The sequence below is a fragment of the Apium graveolens genome, chromosome 11, assembly GCF_009905375.1.
Source record: "Apium graveolens cultivar Ventura chromosome 11, ASM990537v1, whole genome shotgun sequence".
NCBI lineage: Eukaryota > Viridiplantae > Streptophyta > Magnoliopsida > Apiales > Apiaceae > Apium > Apium graveolens.
In genome coordinates, this window is record NC_133657.1 from 68,172,013 (window position 1) to 68,185,485 (window position 13,473).

Here is a 13,473-nt window from a genome sequence, read left to right on the forward strand (position 1 = left end):
GTAGGAGTGTTCCAGACACAGGAGATCCCACAGGAGACTTGGATGAGCCCCATCCATAACTATATTTGAACGGGAACTTTTCCAGAAGACAAGCTACATGCCCGATGCCTTCGCTACCAAGTTGCGAAGTATGTTGAGTATGATGGAGCACTGGATAAGAGAGGGTTTAATCAACCGCTGCTGCGATGTATGATCTGGAGGAAGGAAATTATATTCTTAGGGAGGTGCACGAAGGTATTTGTGGAAATCACTCGGGGGGTGGCTCGTTGGTATTGAAAGTCCTTAGACAAGGATATTACTGGCCAACCATGAAAGAAGATGCCTCCAAGTTTATTAGGGCGTGTAATCGTTGCCAATGATTCGCTAATTATTCCAAAGCCCCAACAACATCTATCACTTCGCTGGAAAGTCCTTGGCCTTTTGCTATGTGGGGAATTGATCTCATTGGAGAATTACCCAACGCCAAGGGGGGTGTGAACTATGCCATCATGGATGTTGATTATTTTAAAAAATGGGCAGAAGCTATACCGCTGGCCACGATCACGACAAAGAAAATCAAAGACTTTGTCTTCAACTCCATAGTCTGCAGGTTCGGTATTCCATATAAACTCATCTCAGATAATGGAAAGCAGTTCGACAGTAAAGAGTTAAGAAAGCTTTGCGAAGACTTGAACATAAAGAAAGATTTCGCTGCAGTCTACCACCCACAAAGTAATGGCCAGATAGAAGCCATAAATAATATTATCAAACACACTTTGAAGGAAAAGTTGGAAGAAAAGAAGGGAGATTGGCCGGAGGAGATGCCCATGGTCCTTTGGTCTTATAACACAACTCCAAGATCAACCACAGGAGAGTACCCTTTTTTGCTAACCTATGGGTATGAGGCTATGGTTCCCGTAGAAGTAGGAGCTGGATCTCTGTGAAGGGATTTATTTTTTGAGGAAGATACAAAAGTTAATCAAAGGCTCCATATGGATTTTCTGGACGAAGCTAGGATGAATTCTCAGTTGAAGCTTGCTGCATATCAGCAAAGAATTACAAGGTATTTCAATAAGAAGGTGAAGTATGTGCCCTACAAGGTGGGAGATCTCATGTTGCGAAAGGTCATGCCGAATACTAAAATAGCTCAACATGGGGTGCTTGGAGCTAATTGGGAAGGACCATACAAGGTCAAGGCTATACTTTGGAAGGGGACCTATCGCTTGGAAGATTTGGGAGGCCAACTTATTCCCCGGGCTTGGAATGCAGAGCACTTGCGGAAGTATTATTAGTAGGGTGCGGCTTTGGCCCTCTCGTTTCTATAATTGATTCCAATGTAATAGACTAGTAGCAAATAAATTCCTCCTAGCCTAGGGGTAGTATACATGACTACGAACCTTGGAACTAGCTGAAGGATAAAATTTTCAAATAATTTCCTCACTGAGCATAGTAGCCATGGGACTGGTGTAATTTTCACACTAGAGCGCATTATCAATAAAAGGAAAAAGTTGCTTCAAAATTGCTTTGCTTACTTTGCATATATATTGTAAGTGAAAGTTAGGGCGTGCCCCAATAGAAAAGTCCCTTAATGATAAAGGAAAATCTATTTATACTGCACAAATTATGTCCATGATATGATACGATAGTAGAATTCTATATAAGTGAAGGGACGCTCCCTCTACATCAGGAATTGTAAAATCTCCTAATTAGAAGCTAAGACCATAGGCGCACCCTATGGAAAAGTATGCCAAGGCGCGCCACGATCGACTTGTCTTGGGAAAATATGGTTTTACAAAAAGAAAAATGTATAATAACAATGGGGCTTATTTTTAATTTAGCTTTGAAAAAATGCATCCAGATATCAAGATGTGCCTTGAAAAGAAGGCCGCTTATCAAACTTCTATATACCTATTAAATTTTGGTTAGAATAAAATTTCTGAGTAACGCAGAGCGCGCCCTAAAAGGTAGGGGCGTCCTGGCAGATGATTAGTGCGCGCCGTAAAAAACTATTTTTTAAAATTTAAGGCATGCCTTAATCATGAAGGTGTACCATCTGTTTGGTACTTAGAAACTTTTACTGGCAAAAATCACCCATATATATACTTGTTAAAAGAAATGAGGTGGGGTAAACCCACGTAGTTAACACAATGCAAAATAAAGAGTAGCAAATACTTAGCCTTACAACTTTGCACAATATTAAAAAAGGTTGGCTCCTCAAAGTATTAAAGGACTTAGTTCAGATGTAATTTAAACATAGCAATGAATCAGGGCGCGCCCTGAGAATCATCAGTTGGAGGGATTGACTGGCGAGGAACTGAGGGATCAACCTCAGGCACGTCCTTGGTAGGTTCATCAATGGTTGCGCCCCCTTCCTCCTCTAAACCAAGCTCAACTCTTTTCTCTCAAATCTCTTTGCAAACTCTCTCTTGAATTCTGCCATTTCAGCAACAATTTCCTGACAAAACTTCTCGAAGGAGTACTCGGGATCATTCACCACGAACCCAATCCAGTAAAAGTGGAAACCCTTGGAAAAAGCATCGTCTGTTATCATCCTTCTCTCCTTCATTCAACCATTCTTCTTATGATCCTCGAGGTGCCCTATCCTAGCTTTTGCCTCAGCCAATTCTGTGTGGAGAGATTCAACATTCTTGTTGGCTATTTCAAGCTGAGAAGTTGAGTTTTACACCTCACCCTTGAGGAAGGAGATTTCAGAATCCTTGGCTTTGATGTCTTTAGCATGGAGGAAGTCTTTATTCTTCAGAGTATTCTGCAAAATGTTGTTTTCATCCTGCAGCCTTTCATGGCACGCCCTCTCCTCTAAAAGCTTATCCACCACTTGATTGGAATGGATGAATAGTTGGCAAGAAGCCTTAATGGAAGCCCTTGTGGCATCCTCTAGGCTCATGGCTTGCCATTGCTCCACCTCTTCATATGTGACATGGAGGGAACCCAATGGGTCAAGGCAGTTTAGAGCAGCAAAGGATCCTGAAGGCGCGCCATCTATCCTTGGCTTTTTGGACGCGCCTTGTTTTTCAGTTAGGTTAATGATTGGCCTTTTTAGGACAAGAGCAGATTGATGAACATGGGCTGGAATAGGTGTGGATGTTTGGGCCGTGGAAGCATCTTTCTTTGATTTGGGCTTGGGTTTGTCGCTAGGACATGCCCCGAGCGACTTAGGAATCCTGGGAGGAGCCATTTCTGCATAAGACATGATAAATATTAGTGAACATAGCAACAAGGCGCGCCTAGACTTTGGGGCACGCCAAAACGGTATCGAAACTGCTAATAAAGGCTCAGAACATATAATATACAGAGAAGCAGCAAGTGAAGATAAAGGTAGGTACGAAATATATAGTACAAATGCGCAATCTATGATTAAAGAAAATAAGGTAACAACAAAAACAATAAGGTGCCCTGACAAAGGGTGCACCCTTATCAAGAAATATGAAAGCAATGAAATATGATGTGCAATGTTGAAACTAGCTAGGAGTTTTACAAACAGCAGAATTTTCTTATGAAGATGCACCCACAATGGAAGGCGCGACATTAAGACCTAAAATAATTAAACCTATAAGAATCTCTCCTTGGAGGGAGCTGTCTTCCAATTCCTCCACTTCTTCTTCAATTTCTTCATCGCTATCAATGACATGAGAGACGGGGTTACCTTTTCTAAATTTTATAAATTTAAGCTTTATTCCCACTTGATCAGAAAGGATTTCGACTCGCATTAGATTGATCTTGGTAACCAATGTTTTTAAATTCCATCTCTCAGTAGCCACTCTGAGAAGAGCTTCTGCCCGCCTTTTAGGCGCACCCTTAAGCTCTTTCAACACTGGTTTGTCTAAGAAAAAAAGCGAAGTTATAAGAGACAAAGAATAATTACAAGTAAGCTGGGAAAGGAAAATGAAAGAGGCACGCCCTTACTTGGAGATGTGTTGAATCTATTCCTTATCCTGGGAACATCATACAATTAGAAAATTTTTTCATTCCAGCCCTTCTCATGGTTGAGTTTTCCAGAAGAGAAGCCTTTTTTATTATGATGTTTATCCACGACCAAATAGTAATATCCATGGTTAGACTTCCTTAGGCTGAAGAAATGACTTACTTCAACCATTGTGGGTTGAGGAAAACCTATGTCTGTGTACAAGATGAATAAAGCGCGGATAAATTTGTAGCTGTTGGGGGAGAGTTGGAGTGGAGCTATATCATAAAGTTTAATCACCACTCTAAGGAAAGGGTGCAAGGGCGCGCCCACACCCAATGAAACCAGCTTAGGGCTAGTTACCATTCTAGGGATACTGAGATTTCTCCCATAGTTAAAAATGTGGGGCCACATCATGCTAAGAGGGCACGCCCAGATACCTTCCATATCGTAGTACTCCATAAGCCACCCTAGTTGCTCATCAGAACAAGCTGAGGGAAGACCAACACAGAATAGTTTTCTATGCTCTTTCCTAAAACGTTTCTTCACGGCTTCATTGCAGAGCTCGAAGTCATTCCAATCGATGTCTAGCTCACTATCCGAAACTTCCAAATATTGGAAGGGGATGGGAGAAGGTTCGGGAGAAGTAGAAAACTGAAGGGTGTCTTCATCAAAAAAATTCATCTCATCACAAAGGGGCAATGAGTTCTCTTCAGAGACGCCCTCAGGGTTAGGGGAAGGGGGCGCTCCCTATGACAGTTATGGGGAAAGGCTTGGAGAAATAGCCCTATAAGAAACTTTTGATGGGCCTGCATCAACATTGACCCCTGCCTCAGTGTTTCTATACCTATCTACATTTAGTTCCTCGAGCCAATCATCTAGATCTGTGTCCATAGGAGCTGGTGACCTTTCCTTGCGAACTAATTTTTGTTTTCCTTTTCTTTGAGCCAAAGGGAGAGTACCTAAAGAGTCGTTTGGTGATTCTGCCATGAAATTACTTTCTTTGGATTCTTTAACAAGGTACGCCTCTTGTCTTAAAATTTCAGGAGTCCTATGAGCGTCTGGATGGTTTGGGATGAAAGAGATAGGAGGGGGATAATAGATTCCTAGCTTGGTGAAAAAGTCCTTAAATGGATGAAAGGGGGAGGATGCGCCCTAGTCTTCTAGCTGTCAAGAAAAGCAAAAAACATTGAGGGCGCGTCTAGTTCAGAAAGAAAAAGAAGAGAATAGGAATGGTAAATAACAAAAGGGCATTTATTGAGAGGCTAGCATGCCCCATTCAGAAGTTATATATGTTGTTGATTTGGGTTAAAAATCATCTATCATAATTATCTTTAAAGGCGCGCCCTGCGCTAGGATGGCGCGCCCAATGAATTTTTTGCCTATTATAACATAATAAGAAAGTTATTTAAAAGAAAAAAAGGGAAAGGCACGTCGTAACAAGGGTAGGACCCATGTTTTCTGTTACAAAGATTAAATGATGCAGTAAAGTGAGATTAAGGGATAAGGCGCGCTCTAACTTTGATATGGGAATGTATGTCTAAAGCTTGAAATCTAAGTACACTATTGATAAGATAAAAGAGAGGCGTGCCCTAAGCTATTGGCGCGCCCCTAGATAAATTTTGCAATATACGCGCTATAAACTTAAATTGGGCATAAAAGAATAACGGTTGGAATTCTCAAAAATATAAGATTGAAATTCAAAATCCCTCATGTATATACAGATTCATATATATACAGATTCATATATATATATATATATATATATAATATACAGATATATACACACAGATACATACATATTAAGGATGTTTAAAATCAAGAATATGAACAGATTCTATGGCATGCACTACAATCTACTCAATAAAATTCGAGAAGAAAGGGAGTTTTGTGTACCTTTTCAGTTAATGAAGAAATTGACCAGAAAAAGGCTTGAAAATAGTTCAAAAATGACTGATTCTGGGAGGAATGAAGCTCTTGATTTCCGACAGGATAATTTTCTTTTTAGAAGGAGAAGAGAAGAGTAAAGTAAAAAGTAAAAAGTAATTGCTTGTATTTATAGGTAAAAATGACAGTTGTCAGTCCCATCAATCATGTCCATCAAGTCTATCACGATTCCCGAAATAAAAGGAACCGTTTTAAAACTGTTCAAATTACAAGGACGCGTTTTCATGAAGGCGCGCCTTGTAAAAAAGTAATTTGAAATTCTAAATAGAAAAAGATTGGAACTTGAAAAGACACGCCCTGTTAAAGGCGCGCCCAGTAAAAAAGTATTGATAAATAAGTTTATACAAATTTTGATAAAGATAAATAAAAATTCCAATCCGATTTCCAATGACATATGGAATTTGGGGGGTAGCTGTTATGCCTGAAATTTGGTATAAACCCTACTTCGGGTCAAAGTCAGATAATGTGGTTGAAATATAGATATGTACCCCTGAAATTGAGGAATTAACAAAGCCAGTTTCCTTAAATATTAAAGTCTGAAGGTGCGCCTTGTATTTAGACGGGAAGGCACGCCCTGGATCTGTATGGTTGGCTTGGTAACCATTTATTTGGAAGATCTAGCTGATCCTTTTGTCAGAAGAAAAGGCACCCTCATAAGGGGAGGCGCACCCTTGGTATGAAGAGGGAGTTTATTGGGTCCTTTGAGGAATTATAGGGTGCGCCCTATAGAAAGAAGTATATTAATGAAGAATTAGCTTCTACTTGACACAAAATGCAACTTTGACATGCTACTTGGACGGACACTTTGGATGATTCAAGAAAGAAAGAGATTATTATTACTAACATATTTGCTGCAGGTACCCTATTGAAGAACTCCTTCCTGTAATGCAACCACAGGAAGGCGGTTCCGTGATCAGAGACCTCCAGGGGTATGCCTGGACGAAAGGCCTCCTCTTGTAGTCAATGAGTGTCTTCATTGGGGATGTGGGGTAAATTCTGGTGTGTGCTTTTGGAGCTCTGTCTCTGTAGTCAATGGATGTCCTTGTTGGGAGACTTCGAAGTATCCTGCACTTTGCACCCAAAAGTTTGGGATCACTTGTCCTGTAATCTGGTAGGGGCTCCTTATCGGGGGACAAGGATGCGTCCAATATTTGGGGTGAACCACGGCTATACCCGCATCCCTGGATTAGAGAAACAGCCGGTAGCGGAGGGTTATCCTTGGCCAGGGAGATGCCTTATCCGTGAAGTCTCGAAGCCATGGACGAGCCTTGGGTCTTTGTGGTTGGGCCTTATCGGCGGACATTTCTAAAGCTAGTAGAAGACGGTTTCTAGTAGGTTTTCAACTGGGCCTCGGGATAAGAGATCTAAGCCCATTAGGTTTCTTGTTCCCCAAGAACTACGTTGGCTTGATTCCCTATAAATAGGGTTACGTAGGAAAATTATAAGGGGTCAGAAGCGAGAGCGTAAAGGAGCCACCACTAACCCTAAGCAATCTCAGCCACCAATAATCACCACCACCAAACACTGTTCATACTTTTCGACGATTACTGTTCACGTTTTCCGATGAAGAACCACTATCACAGATCTTGTTTCCGGCTACGAACCTCAAATTTTGTTGCTCCCAAATTCCTCCGTCAACAACTAACACAAGTGAACTTTAACTAGTCCTCATAAAAATGGAATATTATTTACAAAGTTCCGTCTGATTCTAGTACAGAGAGTCATTTGATTCTTGTAAACTAATAAATTGCCATTCTATCAAACAAGAAACCGAACAAGGTATTAGGTGTACCATATACAAGTCTTCTGGTAGATTTATGTACACATAAGAACATTCAAAAATTGAACAACAATGTACATACATATAAAAATAAAAACACCCACCAACACATACATATATATATTAATAAATCAGTGTATTACTAAAAACAAACCAGAGAATATTATATATGCCAATACCGAGAAGATAGCTCCAGATCTGTTAAAAAGGACAAACAAAATTAGGCAAAATAAAATAAAATTCACCAAATTATGAAGAAAGAAAACTCAAACAAAACCAAACAAACCAAGTTGGGTCAAGATATTAGGGTCTCTCGTAGCTGGAGTTTAATTATTTAAAGGTATTCTTTAATTTGAGGTTTAATTGTAACCCTAATTACTTACAGTGTGAGATGGTAAGATAATTGGGTTTCAATTATGAGGAGAGAGAGAGAGAGAGAAGAGTGAACGAGAGAGAGATCGAAAAGAGAGACGAGAGTGAGTGTGAGTTGAGAGAGATGGGAATGAGGGTGAGAGTGAGCCTCTGAGAGAGAGAGAGAGAGAGAGAGAGAGAGAGAGAGAGAGAGAGAGAGAGAGAGAGAGAGAGAGGAGTGTGAAAAGGGGATAGATTTTGGGGCTACGGGGAGGGGGTGGGATTTTTTGTTTTTAAGGGGGAAAGTATATGCGTGTTTTTTTAATTTTTTAAAATTGATCTTTGACAGCGGTTGTAATTGTAACCTGATGTCTAAGAAAATTCGACATCGGTTATGTCATAAACCGTTGTCTAATTCATATTTCTCAATTTTAAAAATAGTTATAAACAACGTCTATTTTCTCGACCGATGTCTAATATAAGCAGTAACATCGTTTTAAAAATAACTGATGTCTAAAGAGCTTTAACGTCGGTCGTCTGAGCAACCGATGTCTAAGGACCGATGTTCATTGACATAATTCTAGTAGTGAATATTTTTAGTGGGATCAATAGTTTTTATTATTCTATTTACTCTTAAATATTTTTATTGGGATCAATAGTCTTTATTATTCCATGAGGGTGCAAATCCAACTAACTATATGGAGTTTAATATTATTTTTTATCTAAGATTGGATTGATAGTATAATTTTGTTTAGTCCGACCGGACTGAATATTATATATAATTTTATTTAAACTAAGACTATTAGATATATTATAGTTTTATTTGTATTTATATAATTCTATTATGAATGCTAATCTATTTATTAAAGTTTTTTATTTTAAATATTACTGTTATGGATAAAAAGCTAAGGTTACTACTTGCTGTATTTAATACTAAGATTCGGGAGCTCAAGGCCTTTAATGGCTGCTCTCGTACTTCGTAGCTTAATTCTGCCTTTACGAGATGCCTACGTATCTCTGTAAATTAGAGAATCAAGCCAAAAAACGTAGTTCTGATTTGTGGGGTGAGACCCCTTATATAGATGTTGGTGGTCCTTGAATTGGACTTGGTATAGGAGACTTGGTGGGCAAGTCTCATAATTAGAATGGACTTTGGAGTCCTAGATAGTAGGAAACTGATTCCTTATCCTTTTAGGTCCCCTTGAGGCTTATCTATAAGGATTTATATCCTTATCAGGACTCTTCTCAACAGCTGATTTTTCCCTTATTAATTAATTACGAAATTAATTAATAATCAGGGCTTTTGGGCCATTTTTATTCGACCAGACCTGATCTGATCCATCAGGCTTAACCTTTCTGGTCTGAATATCATACATCTTCATATTGGGCCTAGCAGCCCATTAATTATAAAATCAGGACTTATTTATCCCTATCATTTGCCCCCCCAACTTTTGGGAAACATTGATTAGGTTTCGCAGAAGTTAAATCTATTCGTTCCCTTACAGGGTTTCGTTTTTGCGTAAAGTGTGGAGCGACCTACACATTTACAACGAATCTTCCTTTTATTCAGAAATTATCTTAATTTCCAGGAATTTTTCCCTAATTTTCTGGAATTTTCCCTAATTTTCTGGGATTTTTCCCTAATTTCTGGGATTTATCCTAATCTTCTGGATTTTTCCCTAATTTTCTGGATTTTTCCCTTAATTTCTGGGATTTATCCTAATTTTTCTGGATTTTTCCCTTAATTTCTGGGATTTATCCTAATTTTCTGGATTTTTCCCTTAATTTCTGGGATTTATCCTAATTTTTCTGGATTTTTCCCTTAATTTCTGGGATTTATCCTAATTTTCTGGATTTATTCCTTATTTATGAAAATATTAATATTTTTCAGAAATTATTTAAGGAATTTCCTTATTTTTTTTTATTTTTTTTTTGTGATTTTCCAGGATTTTTCTTCCTTTTCTTTTTTTTTTCTTTTTTCTATATAATTTTCGACCAGGAATCCATTCGACCAGGATCCTGGTCGAATTAACCCCCATATTGCCCTGGTCGACAGCTTTTCGAGCAGGAGTGTTTCGAGCAGAAGTCCTGGTCGAATTTCGGCCAGGATTTTTTCCTTTTTTTTTTTTTTGAACAGAAATCTTCGACTAGGATTTTCGGTCAGAATACATTTTTTGACCGATTTAGCCTTTCTTTTAAGCCCAGATCGACAAAAATTCGGGCAGGTTCTATTCGACCAGGTTTTTACCTTGCTTCCTGGTCGACAGGGTCAGGAAAAAAGGTCAGAAATCATTCAGGCATTCTGGTCGAATGAAACAAAATATTCTTTTCTTCCTTTTTCGATCAGGAATTTTTGGTCAGGATTCTTTTCTTGACCGAATTAACCTCCATATTGTGCCTTGATCGAAGCTTTTTTGAGCAGGATTGATTTGACCAGGGTTTTCATTTGATTTCTAGTTGAATGAGTAAGAAATGATCATTTTCATATCCTTTTATCTTGAAGTTGGGCCATATGTTTGGGCTGGACTCTCTCTTTTTTGATTTGGGCCTAGATTCTTTTGGGCCAACCATTCAGTGGGTTTTTCCTTTTTGGGCCTTTGATTTTCAACTATTTGGGCCCTTTTCTGGGCGGGTTTTATTGGGCTAATCTTTGGGCCCACTCAAAAAGATATTAGGGCCTCAAACAGGGCTTTTATACCTGGGCCTTAGCTCTGGGCCTTTTTAGCCCTACACACTTGGATTTTCCAAGATTCTTATAAAATTGGGCCTTATCTCTAAGTCCAAATTCCAGGTTCTTTCTTCTAAGGTTTTTCTGGATTCTTCTAGAATCTTTGAAAAATTAAAATTCTTTACTTGGTCTTTCCAGGAATTTCCAGGATTTTCCAGAACCTTCTCTTTGTTGGGCCCAAATGGGCTTTTTGAGGCCCAAACCACCTCTTCTTTGGCTATATAAAGGTGGGTGGGGGGAGTGTTCCTACTCACACTCTTCACTCCTCATTCCTTCCAACTTCCTACTCTCTCAACCTTCCTTCCCTAGCTTTCAGCCTCCTTCCTTCCACAGTTTCCAGGCTTTTCCCAGCTTTACTAATGGCTGACAAGAGTTCTGAGAGGGCGGCCAAGATAGCCTCGGCTTCAAAACGAGGTAAGGATATCGAGATCCGCTCTTCATATATGTCTTTAATTGATATGATTAACACTAGGGGGGATGAATATCCCTCCACTGCACATCTCGACTCTTTTAATCATTGTAATACTTGGCACAACATAGATTTCAATAAACTAAATGCTCGTTATAACGTTCTTCCTCCTCTTAGATTAGTTCCAGTCTCTGGTGGTGATCGTACTTGCCACTGGAGACCCGATACTCTCTTCATTTACACAGATGCCCTCAATGCTGGGCTTAGGTTTCCTTTTCACCCCTTCATTCCTCATCTTTTGGCTGATTTACAAATCAACCCGTGTCAGCTTCCTCCAAACGCCTGAAGGAACATTCTATGTTTTATGGTCTGCTGTCTTAGGGAGGGCTTTCCTCTTTCTGTAGCTGTTTTTAGGAAAGTCTTTCAGTGTTACAATAGTTCTTCCAATAACTGCGGTTGGGTCTATGTCAAGCAAAGGCCCAAAAGCAAACATATTTTTAACAGTGCCTCTATTCCTGATAATAATCAAAATTGGAGGAATAGTTTCGTCGGGTTACGTTGGGAGAATGGTGACTGGGGCACACTTTTTCGATCTACCTTTGGGAAGGTCAGTGATGGTAGCCTCAAATCCATTCACTTAACTCCTGAAGAAACTATTATTTATAATGGGCTTACTCAGGATGATGGCACGACCACCAGCTGGACTCTCTTAGAGGAGTTTTCCCTGATTCATGTGGGACTATCCTCTGTTTCTCAACAGGGTATTTTTCTTCCCTTCTCAATTTTACTTCATTTCATGCATTATTAACTTCACTTATTTTGTCCTTTGCTTTGTTTCAGCTGCTAAGGAGATTAACGAGGACAATGTTCCTTTGGTTGAGGAAACAGCTAGGATGAAGAAAGCTCGGCTCGCAGGCCTAGACACCCGGGGAAAGGCCACGGAGCCTATCTTTTTGAAGAAGCACAAAGAGCCTATAGGGGAGGCCTCAACTGAAGGAGCTGGAGGCCATGGTACTCCTATCACTGCTGCTGCCCCTACTGCTGCTGCCACAGGCGCCTTTCAGCCTCTCTGGGGATTCCGCCGAGGGGACACCGTAGTTGGTTCCACGAAACATGCTTGGGATTGGTCTTACCATAGCGTGACCCCCAAGGATTTTACTGATGTGGTGGCCACCCCTGATCTTGAGAGGATCAAGCTCATGGGAGCTCAGTCTCTGGCTTCGGTATGCCTTCTCTTTTTTTGAACTTATTTTTCGTTCTTGTAGCATTGCCTTATACTTTGTTAATTGCTTTGTTTCAGTCTAACGCCTATTTTCAAGGCGCTGTGAGGCAAGCCGAATCATGGAAGCGGGCTTCTGATAAGGCCGATAATGCCCTCAGGAGGCAACAGAAGAAGTATGCTACCCTGGAGAAGAAGCTCAAGCGCAAGGAGGAAGAACTCGGAGAGTCTAACGCCGAGCTGGTGGTACTTCGGGCGGAGAAGGATAAAGCTATAGACAACTATCTGGACTCGGAGGAGTTTGCCCAATCCATGAGGATTAGGGATGATTCAGTCTTTCCCGAGTTTTTTAGGACTGGTTGGGACACGACCCTTGGGACCGTGAACGAGGCTTGTCCTGATATTAACCCGGCGGACTACATCTGCCCTGATGACGAGGCTTTGCTTCAGAGGTTTCGTACCCGAGTAGTTGTCTCGGACCATGTTCCTCAGGATCCACTCATTCCTCCTCCCGAGTCTTCTTCCAGACCTGCTGAGGACGACAGCTCTTCCTCCTCCTCCGAGACGACAGAGACATCCAGCGAGAGTGGAGAGGACGATGATATGGATGCCGAGGGTACTTCAGCTCCTTAGAGCTTTTTCAGTCCTGCGTGGCTTTTTTTATTTTCGAGACTTTATTTATCAAACTTTTGTAACATCTATCAGATCTATTTCATTTATCACCTTTTATGCTTGCATCCATGCATTTGATTTTTATTTGTTAGGCCACAAACATACTTTGAAGAACTTATGAATTTCATAAAATTGTCTGGGATTCGTCCCTTACACAAGTCTTAATAAATTTCGTAATAAAGCTAAAACATATAAATCCTAAGCAAGCAAAGCTTCAAGGTGCTTTTCAACCTACTCGCCATCCTGACGAGTGAGAATCGTATCCGGCTTCCCTACACATAGTAAACCTTCAGGTTTTGTGCATGCCAAGTTCTCGGGACTTCAACACCATCCATAGTCTCTAGCTTGTAGGTTCCTCTACCTTGAACACTCTTGACTCTGTACGGCCCTTCCCAATTCGGGGCAAGCTTCCCTTTTTGTCCTACACCAGATGCTTCTATCTTCCTCAAGACTAGATCGCCTTGTT

The 13,473-nt window shown here is 40.3% G+C and overlaps 1 protein-coding gene across 1 annotated transcript; it reads left to right on the top strand.

Moving 5' to 3' along the window:
- The first annotated feature begins 12,009 nt into the window (after positions 1-12,009).
- LOC141695579 (uncharacterized) lies at positions 12,010-12,968 on the top strand. The gene is made up of 2 exons (XM_074499817.1): positions 12,010-12,339; positions 12,417-12,968. The coding sequence occupies exons 1-2, from the start codon at positions 12,010-12,012 to the stop codon at positions 12,966-12,968; spliced, it is 882 nt and encodes a 293-aa protein (XP_074355918.1).
- The last annotated feature ends 505 nt before the right edge of the window (positions 12,969-13,473 follow it).

Bases quoted from the DNA above. Each gene is read 5' to 3' on its own strand.
- LOC141695579 (XM_074499817.1), top strand. From the start codon at position 12,010: ATGAAGAAAGCTCGGCTCGCAGGCCTAGACACCCGGGGAAAGGCCACG. The intron at 12,340-12,416 runs GTATGCCTTCTC...GCTTTGTTTCAG, and splicing joins GAGCTCAGTCTCTGGCTTCG to TCTAACGCCTATTTTCAAGG.